At 72.6% G+C, this 23,424-nt stretch overlaps 2 protein-coding genes across 2 annotated transcripts in view; both read right to left on the minus strand.

The window, feature by feature from the left end:
- The window catches only part of LOC136995230 (dynein axonemal heavy chain 2-like), a 57,325-nt gene extending 44,582 nt beyond the window's left edge, over positions 1–12,743 (minus strand). The window contains 27 exon segments of the mRNA XM_067315054.1: positions 650–867; positions 959–1,097; positions 1,184–1,364; positions 1,450–1,532; positions 2,223–2,379; positions 3,819–3,922; positions 4,001–4,162; positions 4,261–4,424; positions 4,508–4,682; positions 4,773–4,929; positions 6,291–6,491; positions 7,279–7,471; positions 7,550–7,697; positions 7,792–7,980; positions 8,136–8,375; positions 8,942–9,098; positions 9,186–9,332; positions 9,438–9,652; positions 9,821–10,003; positions 10,212–10,341; positions 10,436–10,641; positions 10,738–10,825; positions 11,290–11,447; positions 11,534–11,725; positions 11,818–12,056; positions 12,329–12,439; positions 12,519–12,743. Coding sequence (XP_067171155.1) covers positions 650–867; positions 959–1,097; positions 1,184–1,364; positions 1,450–1,532; positions 2,223–2,379; positions 3,819–3,922; positions 4,001–4,162; positions 4,261–4,424; positions 4,508–4,682; positions 4,773–4,929; positions 6,291–6,491; positions 7,279–7,471; positions 7,550–7,697; positions 7,792–7,980; positions 8,136–8,375; positions 8,942–9,098; positions 9,186–9,332; positions 9,438–9,652; positions 9,821–10,003; positions 10,212–10,341; positions 10,436–10,641; positions 10,738–10,825; positions 11,290–11,447; positions 11,534–11,725; positions 11,818–12,056; positions 12,329–12,439; positions 12,519–12,534 — 4,353 coding nt within the window. The 5' untranslated portion in view covers positions 12,535–12,743.
- A 2,893-nt stretch (positions 12,744–15,636) lies between these two features.
- LOC136995190 (telomerase Cajal body protein 1-like) lies at positions 15,637–21,448 on the minus strand. The gene is made up of 9 exons (XM_067315003.1): positions 21,312–21,448; positions 20,667–20,775; positions 19,860–19,948; positions 19,157–19,247; positions 18,736–18,868; positions 17,925–18,133; positions 17,295–17,398; positions 16,524–16,667; positions 15,637–15,851 (listed from the first exon to the last, which is right to left on the minus strand). Exons 1-9 carry the CDS (start codon positions 21,446–21,448, stop codon positions 15,674–15,676), a joined length of 1,194 nt encoding a protein of 397 aa, XP_067171104.1. The 3' UTR covers positions 15,637–15,673.
- Between the last annotated feature and the right edge of the window lie 1,976 nt (positions 21,449–23,424).

Raw genomic sequence — 23,424 nt, forward strand, 5'->3', positions numbered from 1 at the left:
GTCCCCAGTCCAACGGGGATGCCCCATCCGACAGGGGTCCCAGTCTGACAGGCGTCCCTGATCCAGCAGGGATCCCTGGATCCAATGGAGTCCCCAGTCCAACGGGGATGCCCCATCCAACAGGGTTCCCTGATCCAGTGGGGTCCCCAAGCTGATGGGGATCCCGATTTGATAAGGATCCCCAATCCGACAGAGACCCCAATCCGATGGGGATCACTGATCTGACATGGGGACTCGATCCGACAGGGACCACCGCTCCAACAAGAATCCCAATCCGATGGGGATCCCTGATCTGACAGGTGTCCCAATCCAACACGGCTCCCTGATCCGATGGGGGTCAGGATCCGACAGGGGCACCCGACCCAATGCAGATACCTGATCCAACATGGATCCCCCAACTGACAGGGGTCCCCGATCCGAAATGGATCCCCACCCAATGGGCATCCCCGCTCCGACAGGAATCCCCGACCCGAAATGGGTCCCCCACCCAACAGGGGTCCCCGCTCCAAAATGGATCCCCACGCGACGGGCGTCCCCGCTCCGACAGGAATCCCCCACCCAGCTGGGATCCCCGCTCCAACGGGAACCCCCCGCTCCGAGGGGTGTCCCCGCTCCGATACGGATGCGCGGCGGCAGCGGCGGGCGGCACCTGGAGCACCCGGAGGCGGCGGAGGCCCTCGAAGCAGCGGGCGAGCGGCGCCTGCAGGGCGGGGGGCGCGGGGGCCCGGCCCAGCGCCGCCAGCAGCTCCTCGTCGCCCACGAAGCAGAGGCGGGCGAAGGCGAGGCGCTTGCTCTCCAGGAAGGCGCCCAGGCGCCGCCGGACGCCCTCCAGGGCCCCGCGCAGCGCCAGCAGCTCCTCCAGGAGGCCTGGCGGCGGCGGCGGCGAGGGGGGGGGGGGTCAGCGGGACGGCGGCGGCAAGGGGGGGGACGCGGCGGCGGTGACGGTGGCGGCACCCACCGGGGCGTTGCGTCGCCCGCAGCGCGTTGCGCTCGCCGCTCAGCCGCTCCATGACGTCCTTCCAGGCGGCGTCGACCCGGGCGAAAGCGGCCGACTCCTCGGGCAGCTGCTCGCGGGCGTCCTCGGCCGCGAAGATGTTCTGGAAGAGGGGGGACGGTGGGAAGGAAAAGGGGGGAGGGCCGGGATCCAGGATCCCCCCCTCCCCTCGCGGCGGTGGCCCCTCACCTCCAGGTGCATCCAGTGGCGCTGCGCGGCCAGCGCCGCCTCCGTCACCTCCAGCGCGAGCGAGAGGTCGCGCTCCCAGCGCTCCAGCTGGGCGCCGAAGGGCTCGGCGTGCCGCGAGGCCTTCATGGCGCCCAGGGAGACCTGCTGCTCCTCCAGCGCCCGCAGCAGCTGCTCCGTGCCCCTGCGGCGGACGGCGGGTGGGTGGGGGGGGGCTGCGGCGGGGGGGCACGGGGGGGGGGACACGGTGCAGGGGGACGCGGCCTCACTGCAGCTGCCGGTGGCCCTTGTCCTTGTAGGGGACGATGTCCAGCGTGGTGCGCTCCCACGTCTCGGCCAGGTCCTGCAGGGCCTGGGGTGGGGGGGGAGGGAGGGGGGACACGGGAGGAACACGCGTGGGGGGGAGCGGCACGCGTGGGGACGCACACGCAGGGGGGATGGGGCACGGACGTGGGGACGGACGCATGGGCGAACGGGGGCGGACACGGGGATGACACGGGGACAGACACACAGCTGGATGGACACGTGTGTATGCATGAGGATGGACACGCATGCACACGGGGACAGACATGCGCACAGACATAGGGACGGACACCTGTGTGCACACAGGGACAGACATGCGCACAGACATAGGGACACACGTGTGCACACGGGGACAGACGTGCATGGACACAGGAACAGACACACGTGTGCACATGGGGACAGACGTGCACACGGGAACAGGGACGGACACGTGAAAGGACACTGCTCCAGACGTACCAACAGACACGCACAGATGGGGACAGACATACACACAGGGATGGACACACGCATGGACGCACATGGATGCGCGCACATGGACACAGGAACAGACGTGCGCACGTGGACACGCACACAGATGCACGCAGGGACACAGGGACGGATGTGTGCAGGGACACGGACACACAAGCGCATGGGCATAGGGATGGACGTGTGCACGGGGACGGACATGCGTGCGGACACGTGGACGGACACGCGGACGCGGGGGGACGGAGGGGGCCCGGTGGCGGCGGCGGCGCCCTACCCGCTCGAGGGCGAGCTCGCGGGCGGCGGCGGCGGCCACGGCGGTGACGGCGGCCGCGTGCCGGTGCAGCCCCAGCCGCAGCAGCGTCTCCAGGCGCGGCTCCTCCGCCTCGGGCTCCAGCGGCCGCTGCAGCAGCGCCTGCACCTCCGCCCAGTGCCTGCCGCCGCCCCGCGTCACCTGGCGTCACCTGCTGTCCCCGTCACCTCCGCCTGAACCCCCACCAACCCCGTCACCTCCCCCTGAACCCCCACCAACCCCCGTCACCTCCCCCGAACCACCAGCCACCCCCAAACCCTCCCATCAACCCCCATCACCTCCCACCAACCCCCGTCACCTCCCACCAACCCCCGTCACCTCCCCCTGAACTGCTGACAACCCCCGTCACCTCCCAACAACCCCCATCACCTCCCACCAACCCCCGGCACCTTCCCCTGAACCCCCAGCCAACCCCGTCACCTCCCCCTGAACACCCACCAACCCCCGTCACCTCTCCCTGAACCACCAGCCACCCCCAAAACCTCCCATCAACCCCCATCACCTCCCGCCAAACCCCGTCACCTCCCCCTGAACCACCAACAACCCCGTCACCTCCCCCGAACCACCAGCCACCCCCAAAACCTCCCGTCAACACCCATCACCTCCCACCAAACCCCGTCACCTCCCCCTGAACCACCAACCACCCCCAAAACCTCCCATCAACCCCCATCACCTCCCACCAAACCCCGTCACCTCCCCCTGAACCCCCACCAACCCCGTCACCTCCTCCGAACCACCAGCCACCCCCAAAACCTCCCGTCAACCCCCATCACATCCCACCAAACCCCGTCACCTCCCCCTGAACTGCCAACAACCCCCGTTACCCCCATCAACCCTCGTCAGCACCCACCAACCCCCGCTGTCTCCTGCCAAACCCCGTCACCTGCCCCTGAACCTCCGACAACCCCCGTCACCCCATCAACCCGTCACCGCCTGCCAACCCCTGCCAAACCCCATCGCCCCCCCCACCTCCAAAACCCTCGTCACCACCCGCCACCCCCCAACGCCTCCCGTTGACCCGTCACCTCCCGTCACTCCCTGCTGCCCCTCGTTGCCGTCACCTCCCGTCACCCCCTCAACCCTCAGCACTGTCGCCTCCCCTCATCCCTTGTCACCTCCCACCAACCCCGTCGTTCCCTGCCGATCCCTGTCACCTCCTGCCAGCGCCCCATCGCCTCCTGTCGACCCCGTCAGTCCCCACCAACCCTCGTCAGCCCTGTCACCTCTTGTCAACCCCCCACACCCTGCGTCAACCCCGCCCTGTGAACCCCATCACCCATCCTCAACCCCATCAGCTCTTGTCACCCCATCAACCTTGTCACCTCTGTCACCCCTTGTCCCTCAGCCCTGTCACCTAGTCAACCCCCATCATCTCTCATCACACCATCAGTCGTGTCACCTCTCTGTCACCACCCATCAGCTTGTCACCCCCCTCGTCACCACCACCCTCCCACCCACCCACCACCCCGTCTTTCCTCCTCAGCCCCTTGCCACCCGTCTCACCCAGCCCTGTCACCCGTTGTCACCCACTATCACCCGTTGTCACCCGCGCCGGCTCACCTCGGCCGCATGGCCGGGTTCCTCAGGGCGTCGACGAGCGGCACCGTCCGCCGGAAGTCGTCCACCAGCGCCGCCGTCGTCTCCACCACGTCCCAGCGGCGGCCCTGGGCGGGACGGGGCGGGTTGGGGGGCAGGTTGGGGGGCGCCGGGCCCCCCCCCAGGACCCCCCCGCGGCCCCTCACCTCGAGCTCGCGGCTCAGCCGGAGCAGCCGGCGGGCCAGCTCGGTGGCCGCCGCCTCCGCGCGCTCCGTCTCCAGCGTCCGGAAGCTGCTCCGCTTCCACTCGGCCCAGCGCCGCTCCCACTCCTGGGCGATCTCCCACGCTTCCTGCAGCCGGTCCAGCTCCTGGGCGACACGAGCGTGCCGGGGCTCAGCCCCGCGGCGGTGCCACCCTCCCCTCCCCTCCCCTCCCCTCCCGCCGTGGCCGTGGCGCCGGCGCCCACCTTCTCCAGCCGCTGCAGCTCCTTGGAAGGCGGCTGCTCGATCCTGAAGACGCCCAGGTCGCCGCGCAGCGCCCGCTCCTCCGCCTGCACGGCGGCCAGCGCCCGGCGCGCGGCTCCGATCTGCTCCAGCGCCGCCGCGCAGCCCGTGCCGCTGGCGAAGGGCCCTGCGGGAGGGCCGACGGCGCCCGCCTGAGCCCCCGGGGGCTGCGCGGAGGGGAGGGGGGGGCGCGGGGAGGGGGGGGCTCACCGGCGGCGGCGAAGTCCCGCAGCAGCCCCCGCGCTTTCTTCTGGAGGTCGTCGGCGCGGCGCACCAGGCCCGCGCGGAACTCGTCCTCGCGGCGCCGCAGCGCGGCCTCGCCCTCGCGCAGGGCCCGCTCGAAGGCCAGCTGCTCGCCCTCCAGGGCGCCCAGCAGCCGCAGCGCCTGCGGGGGGGGCGCAGCGGGGGTTGAGAGGGGGCGGCGGGGGGGGGGGGCGCGCGGGGTTGGGGGGGGACAGGCGCCGGGCGGCCTCACCTCCTCGCTCACGGCCACCTCGTACTTCTCGAGGACGGCGAACTGCTCGCGCAGGGGCGCCGCGCCGGCCCGCACCTCCGGCAGCTCCCGCTGCAGCGTCTCCAGCAGCCGCAGGCTGGCGCTCAGCTCCTCCAGCGTCTCCGGAGGGCGGAGGATGCTGCGGGGGGGGGGGGGGAACGGGACGAGGTGGGACCCCCGGTGCCACTCGGCAGCGCCCCCCCCCGGCCCCACCCCGGGGGGCTGGCGGGGAAGCGAAGGGCCTGGGTGGGGCAGAGAGGTGCCGGGGAAGGGCCGTGGGGGGCCGGGGAAGGGCCCACGGCACCCGGGCAGGGTCCTCGGCACTGGGGAAGGGCCGTGGGGGGCTTGGGAAGGGCCATGGGGTGCTGGGAAGGGGCCCACAGCACCCAGGAAGGGCCGTGAGGTGATGGGGAGGGTCGTGGGGTGCTGGGGAAGGGCCCACGGCTATGGGGAAGGGCTGTGGGGGGCCGGGGAAGGGATCATGGCACCCAGGAAGGGCCATGGGGGGCTGGGGAAGGGCCCATAGCACCTGGGAGGGGCCCCCAGCCCTGGGGAAAGGCCACGGGGGGCCGGGGAGGATCACAGGGGGCCGGGGAAGGGCCCACGGCAATGAAGAAAGGCCACGGGGGCCCGGAGAGGGTCATGGGGTGCCGGGGAGGGTCCGTGGGGCGCCAGGGAAGGGCCCACAGCCCTGGGGAAAGGCCGTGGGGGGGGCCGGGGAGGATCATGGGGTGCCGGGGAGGGTCTGTGGGGTATCGGGGAGGATCATGGGGGGCCGAGGAAGGGCCCACTGCAATGAAGGCCACGGGGGGCCGGGGAGGGTCCGTGGGGTGCTGGAGAGGGTCTGTGGGGTGCTGGGAAGGGCCCACAGTCCTGGGGAAAGGCCGTGGGGGGCCGGAGAGGATCACGGAGCACCAGGGAGGGTCTGTGGGGTGCTGGGGAAGGGCCCACGGCAATGGAGAAAGACCACAGGGGGCCGGGGAGGGTCATGGGGGGCCAGGGAAGGGCCCATGGCAATGGGGAAAGGCCGTGGGGGGGCCGGGGAGGATCATGGGGTGCCGGGGAGGGTCTGTGGGGTATCGGGGAGGATCATGGGGGGCCGAGGAAGGGCCCACTGCAATGAAGGCCACGGGGGGCCGGGGAGGGTCCGTGGGGTGCTGGAGAGGGTCTGTGGGGTGCTGGGAAGGGCCCACAGTCCTGGGGAAAGGCCGTGGGGGGCCGGAGAGGATCACGGAGCACCAGGGAGGGTCTGTGGGGTGCTGGGGAAGGGCCCACGGCAATGGAGAAAGACCACAGGGGGCCGGGGAGGGTCATGGGGGGCCAGGGAAGGGCCCATGGCAATGGGGAAAGGCCGTGGGGGGGCCGGGGAGGATCATGGGGTGCCGGGGAGGGTCTGTGGGGTATCGGGGAGGATCATGGGGGGCCGGGGAGGGGCACATGGCAATGGAGAAAGGCCGTGGGGGGCCGGGGAGGGGCGCGGGGGGCGCGGGGGGGGCTCACGCCTGGCCGTTGCGGCGCAGGTAGGCGTGCAGGGCGCGGAGGCGGGCGGCGGCCATCTCCCGGAGCAGGCCGGTGAAGCGGCCCTGCCACTCGCCGCAGTGGCGCACCACGGCGCCCTTCAGCTGCCCGCAGTCGAGCAGCACGAACTGCACGCTCGCCGCCGTCTCCTCCTTCTGCGCGTTGTTGGCCACCTCCATGTAGCTGCGCCCGGAGCCCCGTCAGCGCCCGCGCGGGGACACCGGCACGGGGACACCGGCGCGGGGAGGGGGACACCAGGAGGGGGACGCCGGGCTACGAACGGGGACGAGGAGAAGGACCCAAGAACGGGGACGGGTGCCGGGACGTGGCCACCACAAGCTGGGAAGAAGACGCCAACGCGGGGACGCCAAGGCAAGAATGGGTGCCGGGATGGGGACACCGGGATGGGAAGGGGACACCGGGATGGGGAACCAGGAAAGAAAGATAGGAACATGGGGACACTGGGCCAAGAATAGGTGCCAGAAGGAGGACACCAGGCTGGAATGGGGGACACCAGGCTGGGGACACCAGACCGCAAATGGGTGCCGGGAGGGGAACGCTGGGATGGGGACACAGGGCTGGGAACTGGGACAAGAAAGGGAGACACTGAGATGGGGACACCAGAATGAGAAAAGGTGCCGAGAGGGGGACACCAGACTGGGATGGAGACACTGGTATGGGGCCACCAGACTGGGACGGTGACACCAGGATGGGGACACCAGGCTAGGAACCGGCACCAAGAAGAGGACACCAAAACAGCAACATGGGGCCAGAAACAGGCGTCGGGAAGGAGACACCAGGCTGCGATGGAGACACCAGGATGGAGACACCAGGATGGGAACCAGGACCAGGAAGGGGACACCAAAATGGTGGCATGAAGCCAGGAACGGGTATCAGGATGGAGACACGGGGTTGGAGACACGGGAGCAAGGAGAGGGCGGGCAGGAGCGGCAGGGGGCCGTGCCCTCACCGGGCGATGTCGGCGTCGAAGGAGGACACGAGGGGGTTGAGGTGGCGGTAGCGGTTGATGAAGGCGTCCTTGTCGACCTCCCAGATCTCCCGGTAGCCGGCCCACGTCTTGAGGTAGCCCCGGAGCAGCGAGGCGTTGGCCAGCACGCCGGCGCCGATCTGGGCCCGCAGCTTGGCGATCTCCTCGTCACGCTCTGCGGGTGGGCGGCGAGCGTCACCCGCACCGCACCGCGCCACGCCGCGGTGCGTCACCCGCCCGCCCGCCTCCTCACCCACGAGCAGGCAGATGGGCTCGCGCCGCGGCCGCCACTGGCCCAGCAGCTCCGGCAGGCGGGGGAAGGCCGAGAGGCAGGAGATGAGGTGGCCGGGGATGTCGTTCACCATGGCGGCCAGCTCGGCCAGGCTGGGCGAGAAGGCCACCTGCGACGGAGGGGGAGGACGGACAGACAGGGGGACGCGGTGACGCGGCGCGGCGTGGGGGAGCGCTTCCCCCCCCGCCCCGCGCGGGGCTCACCTGCGCCGGCGCCTCCGCCTCGCTCTCCGCCAGCATCACCCGCACGCGGAAGAGGGAGCTGGGCGAGCTCTTGCCGTCGCCCACGATGGCCCTGGCCAGCTCCTGCAGGGACCGTTTGACGTTGAGCCTCAGCGCCTCCTCCACCATCTTGTCCATCTTCACGGTGTAGTTGAACCACTGCTGCTGCACCTGTAGCGGCAACGGGGGTAGGGGCGGGCGCAGCGGTGGGTGCCAGCGCGGGGTCAAGCGGAGCAGGGACACCCAGCCCAGCCCGAGTGGGTCCCGGCCCACGACGGGGGCTTTCGGGTTGCCCCCCCCCAGAGCGGGCAGGGAAGCGCCGCTACCTCGGGGCCGTCGCGGCTGAAGACGTCGTAGGCGCGGCGCAGGATGCGGCCCGCCTCGGCATGCAGGGCGCCCAGCGCCTCCTGGGCGCGGGCCCGGTGCCGCCGCTGCTCCTCGGCGAAGTCGAGGCCGGCGTAGAGGCGCCCGCCCGGCAGCCGTACCAGCAGCGCCTCGCTCATGCGCTGCGCCTGCCGCGCCACCGCCGCCGTGGCCGCCTTGAACTCCGTCACCAGCGCCTGCACCTGCCGCCGCGCGGGGAGGGGGGGGTGCTCAGCGCCGCCGCGGGGAAGGGGGGGCCCCCCACGCTTTTGGGGAGGGCGCCGAGGGACCCCCCGTCTCACATCAGGACATTGGGCCCTGAGGAGGTTTTAGCGCTGCAGCCAGTGATGGAGCCTCTTCTCTGCTGGGGTGGGGGACGCGGAGAGGCAGGAGGGGACAGGAACTGGCAGGGGGGACAGGGAGGTGGTGGGGGGGACGTGGGGATGCAAAGGGTGGGACACAGAGAGGTGGGAGGGGACAGGGAGCTCATGGGGGGCATAAGGAGGCATGGGAGAGGGACACGGCGCTGGAGAGGGAGACATGGAAGTGGTGGGGGGACAGGGAAGCACGGGGGGGACACAGCTGAAGGGGGGCACAGAGACGCGAGGAGGGACGGGGGCTGGCAGAGAGGGAACATGGAGTCGGAGGAAGGGAACACGGAGCTGCAAGGAGGGGGGACGCAGAGCCGTGGTGGGGAGTGGGGCAGGGGGACGGGGAGCCGCCGCGGGGAGCGGGACGGCGGGTGGGGGGCCCGGCGGCGGGGCGGCACCTTGCCGGCGTGCAGGCGGCACTCGCCGATGAAGCGGGCGCTGGCGCCCTTGTGGGACCAGAGCAGCTTGCGGAGGCCCGGCTGGATCCTGCGGTCGAGGCAGCGGATGCGCTCCCCGAAGAGGGCCCGCTCCTCCGGCGCCAGCTCCCGCACGATCCTGCCGGTGTGGCAGCAGCGGTCCTCAGCGCCTCGCCAGTGCCGCCGCCGGTGCCGCCGCGCGCGGGGAGAGGGGGACGGTGCGCACCTGTTGTAATCGCGCACCACCAGCAGCAGGTTCTCGCGCAGCGCCCGCAGGTCCTCCCGCCGGCGGCACGCCTCGGCCGCGCAGGGCGGCGCCTCGAAGAGCAGCCGCTCCCAGCAGCGCGTCTCCGCCAACAGCGTCAGCAGGTGCCTGCGGGCGGCGGCGGCGGCAGCGGGGTGAGCGGCCGGGGCGGTGACACCGCGGCAGGGGGTGACAGCGGCGCGGCACACGGGGTGGGGACGGGGGACGCCTCACTTGTCGAAGTTGACGTCGAGCAGGCCGGGCGCGTGGGCGCTGGGCGCCAGCAGCGGGGCGTCAAGGCGCGCCAGGCAGTCGTGCTCCAGCGCCCGGCTCCACTCCCGGAAGCTGCGGCGCTCCAGCTCGTCCAGGGCCCGCGCCAGCTGCCGGTGCGCCTGCCGGCTCTCCTCGCCCGCGCCCGCCTCCGCCAGGAAGGTGGCTTCGGCCAGGCGCTGCGGGGAGCCGGAGCCGCCGCGTCACCGGGACGCTCCGAGCTCCCGCCGGGCCTTTTCCCCGCCGCCGCCACGACACCGGCTCCGCGCAACGCGGCTCAATCGGTGCCGAAAGGGGGAGAGGCGGCGGCGGCGGCGTGGGGGGAGCGGGTGGGGGGCGCGGCGCACCTTGGCGGGGCGGGCGAGGCGGCGCCGCAGGACTCCCGCCCAGTGGGCCAGGCCCGAGTAGCGGCAGCCCCAGGGCGAGGGCGGCGGCCGCTGGCGGCTCAGCTCCTGGTTGACCAGGGCCAGCTCGGCGCCGAACAGCGAGTAGACGTGCGCCGTCTTCCTGTCGAAGGCGCGCCGCACGGCCTGCGAGGGGAGCGGGGGGACGCGCCGTGAGGCAGAGCCGAGACCCGCCGCCGAGGCATCCCGGCAGAATAAAACACCCCCCGGCCCGAGCGGGAGCCAGCTGAACAGGCGTCTCAACCACCCGCTCGGGTTGTAGAGCCCCGAAGCGCGGGGCAGTCGTCACCGCGCGCTGTGTGTGTGTGGGGGGGGGGGGGGCCGCGCGGCGCACCTCGCGGGCGGCGAGGGGCTGGAAGGCATCCTGCAGCGCCACGCCGTGCTCCACGTCCCGCACGGTCTCAAAGGCGGCGGCCAGCAGGTTCTGCGTCATCACCTCCAGGTCCTTGACACCGGCGCGGAACCTGGCGGGGGGGGGGGGGGGGGACACGGGGACGCGCTCGTGGCCTGCGCCATCCCCGGGGCGGGTGCCGGGGGGCCGCGGCGCCGCCTCCTCACCGGCTGAAGGCGTCGTGCCAGCGGGGGTTTTTCACGTCGAGGACGTCGCCGGCGGCGGCGCGCAGCGCCCGCAGGTGCTTCCCGAAGGTCTCCTCGATCTCCGCCAGGCTCTGCGCCAGCTGCGGCCCCCGCTGCCCGGAGAAGCGGGGCGGGGGGCTCTGCTGCCCGTCCTCCCAGCGGCCAAAGTGCTCCTGGCAGTCGCACACCTGGCGGCGGGGGGCACATGGGCGTTGTCACCGCGCGCGGGGGGGTGTCACCGCACACCGGGGGGGGCGGGGGGGTGTCACCGCGCGCGGCCCCACCTCCAGGAGGTCCTTGCAGCGCTGGGCGAAGGCGTCCGCCTGGGCGAAGATGCTGCTCTGGTCGAGGACCCAGCCCTGCTCCGAGAGCCTGGCGGCAGCCGCAGGGCAAGGGGGGGCGCTCAGGGGGGGCCGCGCGGTGCTCAGCGCCCCCATGGGCATGCCAACGCCCCCCCGGGGGGGCATGGGGCAGGGGGGCAGCCAGAGCCCCCGCACCACCAGCCCTCGGCAGCGCCTTGTCGGCCACTGAACCACCCCGCAGGCGGAAAGCGGAAGAGGACAATTAACACCCGCGCTTAATTAACACTCAAGGGCGCCTGTTTCCGCACACCGTCCCCCAGCAGCAGGACGGATTCGGGCAACAGGAATTGGGGCACTTCCATTTGGGGGGGGTGGGGGTTCCCTCTCCTCGCTCCCCCCTCTGGAGAGTCCGGGACAGAAAGGGGGAGCCAGAGGGAGACGAGAGGCCACCAAGGGCCAAATCCCACTGTTCCGGGGCCGCCCCCACCCAGGGACAACCCAAACGCTTCCCGCCCGGAGCGGGGAGCCCCCGACCTGTTGTGCATGCGGGCGGCGCGCAGGTAGCTCTCCTTCCAGGCCTCCATGCAGCAGACGCAGTCACGCAGGCGGCGGCGGCTGGAGGCCACGTAGCCCTCGAAGAGGCGCTCGGGGGCCACGTGGCGGCAGCACAGGCCGATGAGGTCGTTGCTCACCTGGCGGAGCGGCGCGTGAGCGCGGCGGTGGCAGCAGCACCGGGGGGGGGGACGCGGCACACGGCCACCGCCGGCACGCGGCTCACCTTGCGCAGCAGGGCGGCGACGCGCTGGCGCGAGTTGTAGTGGGGCGAGCGGAGCCAGACGACGCGCACCAGGCCGAGGAGGCGCGGCAGGCGCGGCGGCAGGGCGGCGGGCGCCAGTGCCCCCAGCTCCCGCAGCGGCTCCTCCAGCACCCGCAGGAAGCGCGCGTTGGAGCGCGCCTCCTCGGAGCCGGCCTGCGCGGAGGAGGCGGGTGGGACGGGGGCCTCCCCCGAACCCCCCGTGGGCCCCCCCCCGACCCCCCGTGGGCCCCCCCCGACCCCCGAACCTCGATCTGCCGGGCGAGCTCCTGGAAGGGCGCCAGGTAGGAGGAGCGGGCGCGGGCCAGCAGGGTGGCGAGGCGGCGCACGCCGGGGCGCACCAGCTGCCGCCGCACGGCGCACAGGTGGGCGCAGCGGCGCTGCCAGAAGCCGATCTCCTCCAGCGGCCCCGCGCTCTCCCGGCTCTCCGTCGCCTCCTGCGCCCGCAGCACCTCCTTGATCTGCCGCGTCCAGTGGATGACGGAGGCTGCGGGGTGGGGGGGTGGCTCAGGGCGCCGTTTCGGCTCGCGTTGCCCCAAACGGGCAGCGTCCGCGCTCATTCCGGTTGCCCCGTTGCAGCCAGGTTGAGGGGACACGTGCGGGTGCCGGCAGGAGTTTCGGGAAACCCAGCGCAGGATTTTCCGCCCGTCCGCAGCGAGGAATTTGAAGGAGGGCACGCTCACGGGGAGGGGGGGCGCGGCAAGGACGTGCGTGCCGGGAGGGGGCCGTTCGTGCCGCCGGCAGCAGCCGGTCACTCACGCTCCAGGCGCTGCACCAGGGCCCTGTCGGCGGCGGCCGCCTCGGGCTCGGCGGTCAGGGCTTCCACGGGGACGTAGAGCACGGTGCGGCCCCGCAGGCGGGAGCAGGTGTCTGGGGAGGCGGCAGCGGTCGGGCTGCAGCGCGGGGGACCCGCCGTGCCGCCCCGCGCCGCCCCGGCACCGCCGCTTACCCACGAGCGAGGTCATGAAGCGGTAGGCCTCGGCGAAGAACTCGCCGCGCACGCTCTCGGGCCAGGCGGCGCCGCCACCGCAGAGCCGCGGCAGCAGCAGCGTCTCGAGCAGGCGCCGCAGCGAGGCCAGGCAGGGCCGGCGCACCGTGCCGAACTGCACCGCCCGCCCAAAGTTGGCTGCCGTGATCTCGGCGCTGCTCAGGCGGATGAAGAAGGCGAGCTGCTCCGGTTCCTGCCGGAGAAAGCCCGGGATGGGGCCGCCCGCCGGGGGGGCCGCGACAGCATCCCGTTATGCTGAGGGAGGCGGAGGCCCCGGTGCCGCCCGGAGCCAGGCGCGGCCGCAGGGTTTTGCCCCGGGGCAGGACAGGAGGGACCCGCGCGCGCTGCACGGCGTGGCGCGGCGCAGCACCCACCTGGAGCGGCATGGCGTGCTGCACCCGCAGGCCGGCGGCCTCGTCCACATAGACGACGAGCAGCTGGGTGGTGCCGTCCTTGAGGAAGAGCTCGAGGGCGGCGTCGTGCTGCGCCGTCCACGCGTGGGCCCCCAGGCCGCTGAGCGCCAGGCGGCTCCGGAGGCAGGCGCGCTGCGGGGGAGGCCGTGCCGGCAGCAGCGTTAGGGCCGGAACGGGAGCGGAGAGGAGACACCCGGCAGGCGCCGCACCTGCCATCTCTCAGCCGCCTTAACTTCTCCGTTTTGGGGTAAAGAAAGGGGCTCGAGGCTTCTCCCCACCGCCCGAAGGAAACGGGGCAGGGCAGGAGCGAGGGGCCCCGGCGGAGGGGATGAGAGGGGCTGCGCGGCCGCGGCGCCCCCGCCCCGAGGGCTCCCACCTACCGCGTCCGCCTCCTGCTGCTCCGAGGGAAGGAGCTCAGCAGCCTCCTCTTCCTCCTGGCCCGGGGGCTTCGGGGACGCGGCCTCTGGCAGCAGAGGGGAAAGTGTTGGGGCTCCCGCTGCGGCGCCTCGCGGCCACCCTGGGGCAAGTCCCCACGTGCACGCGCCCGCCTGCGGTCCCTGGGGCCAGGCGGTACCGGAGTCACGGGGAGACGATGGTGGCGGTAGCGAGGCAGCACGGTTCTGCTCCTTGGCAGTGAGGGGCTGGGGCTGCGGGCTAGGGCGCTGCTTGCCCCACGGGGCGGTGTGGCTCCGGGCATCCATGGCGGCTGCAGAGGAACCGGGGTGGTGGTGGGGGGGGGGGGAGGGGTTGAGCCGTCGGTCTTCCCCCTCCCACCCCAGCTGCCCCCCAAATTTGCCCCAGTGCCTCCAAGGGGCCTCTCCCCGCTCTGCTGCCCCACACCCCTCCAGCCCCCATTGCCCAGACCACCTCCAAATGCTCCTTCTCCTCCCCTGTTGACCCTTGCCCCCCCCAACTGCCCCCAGGACCTCCCTACCAGCCCCTTCTGTTCACTAACTGTCCCCGATCCTCCCCAACTGTCCCAGCACTCTTCTTCCAAGGGCCTAACCTCTCCCCAACTGACCCTTCTCCTCACAAACCACCCTCCTAGCCCCCCCAACCGCCCCTTCTCCTCACAAACTGCCCCCCTGATCCTCCCCAACCGCCCCTTCTCCTCACAAACCGCCCTCCCAGCCTCCCCAACCACCCCTTCTCCTCACAAAATGCCCCCCTGATCCTCCCCAACCGCCCCTTCTCCTCACAAACCGCCCTCCCAGCCTCCCCAACCACCCCTTCTCCTCACAAACCGCCCTCCCGGCCTCCCCAACCACCCCTTCTCCTCACAAACTGTCCCCTCACCCCCATCAACTGCCCCTTCTCCTCACGAATTGGCTCCCGACCCTCCCCAACCACCCCTTCCCCTCGCAAATCACTCCCCAGCTCCCACTTCCCCTCACAAATTGCCCCAGGCACCTCCCAATTGCCCTTTCTCCTCACAAATTGCCCCCCGACCCCCACTTCCCCTCACAAATTGCACCCAGACGCCTCCCAATTGCCTTTTCTCCTCACAAATTGCCCCCCGACCCCCACTTCCCCTCACAAATTGCACCCAGACGCCTCCCAATTGCCTTTTCTCCTCACAAATTGCCCCCCGACCCCCACTTCCCCTCACAAATTGCCCCCAGACGCCTCCCAATTGCCCTTTCGCCTCACAAATTGCCCCCAGGGCCGGCGCCCACCTGCCCCACACACGCCCTCCAACGGCTCTCACACCGCAGGCTCCACCCACCGCCGCGTCTCCCCGGGCAACGGCACAACGGAAGCAGCGGGCCAATGGGTGAGCGGCGGGGCGGGATGCCAGACTCCCGGCAGGCCAATGAGAGAGCGCGGGGCAGGGCAGGGCGCGAACCGCCCCGGCGCCAGGTGCCGCTGTCAATCAGCAGCGCAGCGCGCGCCGCCAGCGGCCGCTGAGTGGGGCAGGCCGCGCTGTCAATCAGCGGCAGCGAGGCGCCTGATTGGGCGGCGGGAGCGGAAAAGGGCGGGACCGCTAGAGAAAAGGGGACAAACTCCCACAATGCACCGCGGAGGGGGGGGGACCCTGCTGTTACCCCTGTCGGGGCAGGGCCAGCGGGGGGCGGGGCTCTGGATGAGGGCGGGGCCAGAGGGGAGGCGGAGCTTGGCACTTGGGCGGGGCCAGCACACACCTGTCCACACCTGTGGGCACTGGTGGGTGTCGCTGGCATCAGTGTGGGTGTAGCTGAGGGTAACTGGGGTGCCAGTGCGGGTGTAGTTGGGGTGTAGCTGGGGGGGGGGGGTCAGTGCAGGTGTAGCTGAGGGTAATTGGGGTGTTTGCAGGGGTGTAGTTGTGTTCATGGGGTTGTAGGTGCAGGTGTCGCTGAGGGTAGTTGGGTGGTCAGTGCAGGTGCAGTTAGGGGTCAGCGCGGGTGTAGCTGGGGCTAGTTGGGGTGTCAGTGCAGGTGTAGCTAGGGGTAAGCTGAGGTGTCGGCACGGGTGTAGCGGGGGTGTGGTCAGGGTGTTGGTGCAGGTGTAGCCGCCCTGCACCCCCGGTGGCAGCACAGACTCACGGGAGACGCGGTTAAGTAGAAACACTTTAGTGCGAACCCCCACCGCAACCCCGGCACAACACCCGAACACACACGCGCACATCCCCACGCAACCCCCCCCCACGTGACCCCCCGCACACACACAATCTTGCACACGCATGTCCCTGCACACACACGACTCCCGCACACGCGTGTCCCCCCCCTAGGCCTCCTCCTCGGCGGTGTCGCCCCCTCCCCACCACCAGAGCTGCAGGCAGTTGTGGCCCCGGGCGGGGGGGCCTTCGGCCTCCTCCTCCTCCTCCTCCTCGGCGCTGGCCCAGGGCTCTGGGAAGAGCCGCTGCCCCGACGCCGTGGCCAGCAGCGGCAGGCTGGGGTGCAGGCTGTGGGCCCAGGCAGCCGGCATCAGCCGTGCCGCACAGGCGGCCGCAAGCCCCCCCACCACCATCCGCAGGGACCCAGATGTCCAGGACCACCCCCCCCATCCGCAGGGACCCAGGCATCCGGGCTCCCCCCTCCCCAGGGAACCAGGTTATCTGGATGCCCCCAATCTCCTCCCAAGGGACTCAGGGGTCCCAGTGCCCCCCCCACCCTCAGGGACCTAGGCGCCCCCCCTCCCCAGGGACCCAGGTGTCCGGGTGTCCCCCCCCGAGGGACCCAGGCATCTGGGCTCCCCTTCCCCATGGATCCAGGCGTCCAGGCTCCCCCCTTCCCCAGGGACCCAGGCGTCCAGGCACCCCCCTCCCCAGGGACCCAGGTGTCCGGAAGCCCCCCCCCCCCCCCCCCGAGGGACCCAGGTGTCCGGGTGCCATCTCTAAAGGACCCAGGAGTCCGGGCTCCCCCTCCGCATGGATCCAGGTATCCAGGCTCCCCCCTTCTCCAGGGACCCAGGTGTCCGGGTGCCCCCCCCCCAAGGGACCCAGGTGTCCGGGTGCCATCCCTAAGGGACCCAGGCGTCCGGGCTCCCCCTCCCCAGGGACCCCGGCATCCGGGCACCTCCCCCCCGAGGGGCCCCGGCGTCCGGGCACCCCCCCCCCCCCGGGGCCCGCACCCACCTGGCGCCGTTGACGCAGTCGCGCAGGGCGCGGAAGCGCAGCAGCGGCGGCAGCAGGGGTTGGGGCCCGGCCGCCGGCGCCGCCCGCGTGTCCCACACCCGCACGCAGCCCCCCGAGTCGCCGCTCACCAGGAACCGCCCGCTCCTGCGGCGCACAGGCACGTTGTCACCCCCCCCCCAACAGGGACACAGGTGCACGGGCACGTTGTCACCCCCCCTCCCATGGGGGACACAGGCGGCCGGGGACATCGTCACCCACCCCAGGGCCCAGGCGTCCGGGCACCCCCCAGGCTCCCCCCCCCAGGGCCCACATGTCCTGGTGTCCCGTCCCTCCCACCCCCTCCCGCCAGGTCCCAGGTATCCGGGTGCCCCCCAGGCGTCCCCCCCCCCCGGGGCCCAGGCATCCGGACACCCCCCAGCCCCCCCCTTCCCTGGGGGCCCAGGGATCCAGGCGCCCCTCAGGCTCCCCACCCCGGGGCCCAGGTGTCCGGGTGCCCCCCCCCCCCCAGAGCCCAGGTGTCCAGACACTCCCCAGGCTTCCCCCCACCCTGGGGCCCAGGCGTCCGGGTGCCCCCCAAGGTCCCCAGCATCCCCCCCCACTGGAGCCCAGGCGTCCAGAAACCCCCCAGCCCCCCACCCCACCCCAGGACCCAGGTATCCGGGTGCCCCCCAGGGCCCAGGCATCCCCCTCCCTGGGGGCCCAGGCGTCCGGGTGCCCCCCAGGTTTCCAGCCCCCCCCCCCCCCCCGCGGGGCCCAGGCGCCCGCACGCACGGGTCGAGGTCGAAGGCCACCCGCTGGTTGGTGGCCACCGGCCGCTCCAGCACCAGCAGCGTCTGGTCCAGGCGCCGGATGTCCCAGCACAGGATGTGCTGCGCCTGGGGGGCGGGGCCTATCAGCAGGCCACACCCCCACCACGCCCACCACCTGGTTCAACCAAGGGCCCCCCCCCCCCACTGCCCAGGCCTGGCCCCTTGCCCTGGCCACGCCCCCTGCCCCAGGCCACACCCCCCTTCCTAGGCTGAGCCCCACCCCCTGCCCAGACCCTGCCCCTCTTGGCCACACCCCCTGCTCCCCCAGCCACCCCCCACCTGCCTGACCCCACCCCCAGCCCTGTGGCTCCACCCCCAACCACCACAGACCCCACCCCCTGCCCTTGGCCCCACCCCCAGCCCTGGGGCCCTGCCCCATCCAGGCCCCACCCTCACCTCAGACCCCACCCCCTGCCCTCGGCCCCACCCCCCACCTGAGAAACCCGCCCCTAAGGCCCAGCCCCACCCCCAGACCCAAAGCCCCACCTCTGCCTTCAAACCCCGCCCCACCCAGACTCCACCCCCTACAGCTGGGACACCCCTCCCCAACACCTTGGCCCCACCCCCACCACACACCCGAGGCCCCGCCCACCTTGCGCCCCCCGGCGAAGAGGCGGAGCCCGTCAGGGGTGAAGCGGAGGTGGGTGGGGGCGGCGGGGAGGCGGGGCAGCAGGGCCACGGCCCCGCCCCCCGCCCGCGGGTACAGCCCCAGGCTCCGCCCATAGGAGCCGCAGGCATAGAGCGCCTGGGCGGGGCTGCAGGCCAGGCAGCCAATCAGGCCCCGCTGGCCCCGCCCCCCCGCTGCAGGAGCCCGTCAGCAGCCACATCCTGGGGAAGGGGGAGGGGCATGCCAAGCCCCACCCCCCTCCCACCACCCCTCACTGCCAGGCCACACCCCCTGGACTGGCCACACCCCTCCCAGCACCCAGTCCAGCCCACAGCCCCTGGGGGGAGGTGGTGCCTCCAGGCCCCGCCCACCCCCACAGGCCCCGCCCCCACCCCAAGCTCCGCCCCCCACCCACTCCAGCTTCGCAGACAGCCCTGAACACATTGGCCCCGCACACGCGTGTGCTCACTGCAGGGGTCACGTGTCACGGATGCCCCTGCCCCCCACGTGTCCCCGCACACGCGTGTGCTCCCCGTGTGTGGGCCACATGTTCCCACACGTGTGCTCCCTGTGCGTGGGCCGTGTATCACACCCCCCATGTCCCTGCACACACGTGTGCTCCCTGTGAGCTGCGTGTCCCCCCACACGCGTGTGCTCCCCGTGTGTGGGCCGCGTGTCCCCGCCCACGCGTGTGCTCACCATGCGTGGGCCGCGTGTCGCAGGCCCCCCCGTGTCCCCGCCCACGCGTGTGCTCCCCGTGCGTGGGCCGCGTGTCCCCGCCCACGCGTGTGCTCACCGTGCGTGGGCCGCGTGTCGCAGACGCGCCCCGGGTGGCCGGTGGCGAAGACCCTCACGGCGCCGTCGAAGCCGCACAGCAGCTCGGTGCCGTCGGGCGAGAAGCAGAGGCTCCGCGCCGCTTCCAGCTCGTCCTGCCGCCCCGGACGCCTGGGTCCCTCGGACGCCGGGGCCCCTTGGGATCCACCAGCCCTCCCGCCCCGGACGCCTGGGCCCCTCGGAATCCACCCGCCCTCCCGCCCCGGACGCCGGGGCCCCTCGGAATCCACCCCCTGGATGTCTGGGCCCTGCTCCCACCCGGACGCCTGGGCCCTCCCGTCCTGGACGCCTGGGCCCTCACCAGGTGGTTGTAGGCGCGGAAGGAGCCCCCCGCCCCCCCCCGGACGCCTGGGCCCCCCCGTCCCGGACGCCTGGGCCCTTACCAGGTGGTTGTAGGCGCGGAAGGAGCCGCGCAGGCTCCCGTCGAAGGCGTCCCAGAGGTGCACGGGGTTGTCCCGGCTGCTGCTGGCCACCCTGCGCCCCCCCCCCACGCTCCCAGTATGCCCAGTGCTCCCAGTAACCACCTCAGTGACCTCCCCCAGTGCTCCCAGTATGCCCAGTGCTCCCAGTAACCCCCTCAGTGACCTCCCCAGGGCTCCCAGTAACCCCCAGCACCCTCCCCCAGTGCTCCCAGTATGCCCAGTGCTCCCAGTAACCCCCAGCGCCCCCCTCCAGGGCTCCCAGTAACCCCCAGCGCCCTCCCCTGGTGCTCCCAGTAACCCCCAGCACCTCCCTCCAGGGCTCCCAGTATCCTCCAGTGCTCCCAGTAAGTCCCCAGTAGCTTTCCCCTGTGCTCCCAGTATCCCCCAGTGCTCCCAGCATGCCCCCACTCCCCTCAGTAACCTCCCTGTATCCCTCCCAGTAACCCCCAGTGCTCCCCCCCATGACTTCCCAGTGTTCCCAGTAACCCCCAGCTCCCTGCCCAGGGTCCCCCAGCACCCCCAGTCTCCCAGTTCCCCCCCCAGTCCCCCCACCCCAGTGCTCCCAGTCCCTCCCAGTGCCTCCCAGTGCCCCCCGGTCCCCCCAGCCCCCTGTCCCCGTGCTCCCAGTGCCTCCCAGTGCCCCCCAGTGCCCCCCAGTGCTCACAGGCAGGAGGAGGGCCGGGCCGAGGCCATGCCGGGCAGCCAGCAGTAGTCGTAGATGGTGTCGCCCTCCGGCACCCGCAGCGCCGGCACCTGCGCCCGGACGCCTGGGTCCCTCGCCCGGGACCCCCGACCCCCCCCCAGACCCCCCAATACCCGCCGGGACCCCCCCAAATCCCCCTGCATCCCCCAACACCCCCCGGGTGCCCCTAAGTGCCCTGGGGACCCCCTAAATAGCCCCCAGACCCCCCTAAACACCCCCTAGATGCCCCATGGGGCCCCCCAACACCCCTAAAGGCCCCCCGGGACCCCCCAGGTACCCCGGGGACCCCCCCAAACACCCTAGGGGGCCCCCAGCATCCCATGGGACCCCTTAAATACCCCTGGGACACCCCCCCCAGATACCCCCTAGGACCCCCAAACACCCCCTGGGCCCCCCTAGATACCCCAAGGCCCCCCCAAATATCCCCTGGGACCCCCAAATGCCCCTGGGACCCCCCCAGATACCCCAAGGACCCCTAAATACCCCATGGGGCCCCCTAAAACCACCCTAGGACCCTCTAGGGACCCCAAGGGCCCCCCTAAACACCCCTTGGGACCCCCCCAAACACCCCCCTGACACCCTAATGCCCCCAGAACCCCCCTAAGCACCCCCTGAGACCCCCAAATACCTCCTGGGCCCCCCCCAATCTACCAAGGGCCCCTAAATACCCCCCCGGGACCTCCAAATACCCCCCAGGACCCCTTAAAATACCCCAGGACCCCCCCAACCCCCCCAGGACCCCCCCCCGATGCCCCCCGGGGCAGGTACCAGCTCGGGCAGGGCCCCCCCCGGGGCCCCCCCCAGCGCCGGGGGCAGGTCGTAGATGCGCAGCGTGTTGTCGTTGCTGCAGGTCAGCAGGCAGGAGCCGTCGGGGGCCCTGCGGGGGCCCAGGCGTCCAGGAGGGCTCGGGGCAGCCCCGGCCTCCACAACCCCCTCCCCCCTGCCAGGGGCCCAGGTGTCCGGGACCCCCCCCTCCCTCCCCCCCCCCGATTGCTCCCAGGCACCCAAGTGTCCAGGACCCCCTGCATTACTATGAGGGGCCCAGGCGTCCGGGACCCCCGATTGCTCCCAGGGGCCCAGGTGTCCGGGACCCCCTGTGTCACTACCAGGGGCCCAGGCGTCCGGGACCCCCGATTGCTCCCAGGGACCCTGGCGTCCAGGACCCCCCCCCCCCCCAACCACTGCAAGGGGCCCAGGCGTCCAGGCCGGGCTCCCCCCCCTCCCCGATTGCTGCCAGGGGCCCAGGCGTCCGGGACCCCCAATTGCTCCCAGGGGCCCAGGCATCCGGGACCCCCCCAACCACTACAAGGGGCCCAGGCGTCCGGGCTGAGCTCCCCCCCCTCCCCGATCTCTGCCAGGGGCCCAGGCTTCCGGGTGCCCCCCCCCCCCAAGGGGCCCAGGCGTCCGGCTCACCACTTGCAGCCCTTGAGGAAGTTCTCGGGCCGCCGGCCGTACTCCTCCCGCGCCTCCGCCACCAGCCGGGGGGGCCGCTGCAGCTCCGCGGGGGGGGGCCTGCGGGACCCAGGCGTCCGGGACCCCCCCACACGCATCACACCGGGGGGCCCAGGCGTCCGGGACCCCCCCCACCAGGACCCAGGTGTCCAGGACTCCCCTCCCCCAATCACACAGGGGGCCCAGGCGTCCGGGGACCCCCCCCCCCACCAGGACCCAGGCGTCCGGGACCCCCCCACACGCATCACACAGTGGGCCCAGGCGTCCGGAGACCCCCCCACACACACATCACGCCGGGGGGCCCAGGCGTCCGGGACCCCCCCCACTCCCCCCACCAGGACCCAAGCGTCCGGGACCCCCCCCTCACATCACACCAGGGGGCCCAGGCGTCCGGGGACCCCCCAGGGACCCCCCCACCCCCAGGGGACCCAGGCGTCCTGCCCCCTCCCCCCTGGAAGGGGGGGGGCCCAGGCATCCAAAACCCCCCCACACACACACCAGGGGGACCCAGGCGTGAGGGACGCCCCCTCCCCTACCCACAGTGGGCCCAGGCTTCCGGGGGGGGTGGAGGGGCCCAGGCGTCCTGCCCCCCCCCCCCAGAGGGGGCCCAGGCGTCCGGGACACTCACGGCTCCTCCTCGGGGTCCTGGGGCTCGGCGGGGTCCCCCCCCTCGGCGGGGGGGGCTGCCGGGGGCTGCGGGGAGGGGGGAAGGAATCAGCACGGCCGCGGGCCCAGGCGTCCGGCAGCCCCCCCCACCCGTCCGGGACCCCGGGACCCCCCCCCCCGCTCCCCGCACCTTCCTCCATGGAGGCCGCCATGACGGCCGAAGCCCCGCCCCCTCCCCAGCGGGGAAACCTCGCACAAGTCTCGCGAGAGCGGAAGCGGTGGGCGGGGAAAAAAGAGAACCACACCCGTCCGCCGCGTTTATTGGCTACAAATCGCGCGAGATTTCGCGCCCGCCGCTTCCCCCTCCCTCCCCGCCGCGCAGCCCGATGACGTCACGCCCGCCGGCTCCGGAGCAGTCTCGCGAGAGTTCCGGCGAAGTCTCGCGAGGTTTCGTTGCTTGGCTTGGAAGAGGGGGGAGGGGACCCAGGCGTCCGGGCAGCGACTTCACCCCCCAACGGGGGGGACCCAGGCGTCCGGGCCGTCCTGGAGCAGTGACACCGGGGCCACGGGGGTGCCCGGACGCCGGGGCCCCTGGTTCCCGGACGCCGGGGCCCCTCATTGCCCGGACACAGGGGGGTCCCAGTTCCCGGACGCCTGGGCCCCTCACTGCCCGGACTCCGGGACCCCTGGTTCCCGGACGCCAGGGCCCTTCATTACCCGGAGGCGGGGGGGTCCCGGTTCCCAGATGCCGGGGCCCCTCGCTGCCCGGATGCGGAGGGTCCTGGTTCCTGGACGCCGGGGCCCCTCATTGCCCGGACACGGGGGGGGGTCCTGGTTCCCCGGACACTGGGGCCCCTCGCTGCCCAGACTCCGGGGCCCCTGGTTCCCAGACTCCAGGGCCCCTCATTGCCCAGATGCCGGGGGGTCCCGGTTCCCGGATGCTGGGGCCCCTCGCTGCCCGGATGTGGAGGGTCCTGGTTCCCGGATGCCAGGGCCCCTCATTGCCCGGACACGGGGGGGGTCCCGGTTCCCGGATGCTGGGGCCCCTCGCTGCCCGGACTCCAGGACCCCTGGTTCCCAGACTCCAGGGCCCCTCATTGCCCAGATGCCGGGGGGTCCCGGTTCCCGGATGCTGGGGCCCCTCGCTGCCCGGATGTGGAGGGTCCTGGTTCCTGGATGCCGGGGCCCCTCATTGCCCGGACACGGGGGGGTCCCGGTTCCCAAACTCCAGGGCTCTTCACTGCCCAGATACCAGGGCCCCTCGCTGCATGGATGTGGAGGGTCCTGGTTCCTGGACGCCTGGGCCCCTCATTGCCCGGACACAGGGGGGTCCCAGTTCCCGGATGCCTGGGCCCCTCATTGCCCGGACACAGGGGGGTCCCAGTTCCCGGACGCCGGGGCCCCTCATTGCCCGGACGCAGGGGGGTCCCAGTTCCCGGACGCCGGGGCCCCTCGCTGCCCGGACGCA

This window comes from Apteryx mantelli, chromosome 40 (assembly GCF_036417845.1).
Source record: "Apteryx mantelli isolate bAptMan1 chromosome 40, bAptMan1.hap1, whole genome shotgun sequence".
Taxonomy (NCBI): domain Eukaryota; kingdom Metazoa; phylum Chordata; class Aves; order Apterygiformes; family Apterygidae; genus Apteryx; species Apteryx mantelli.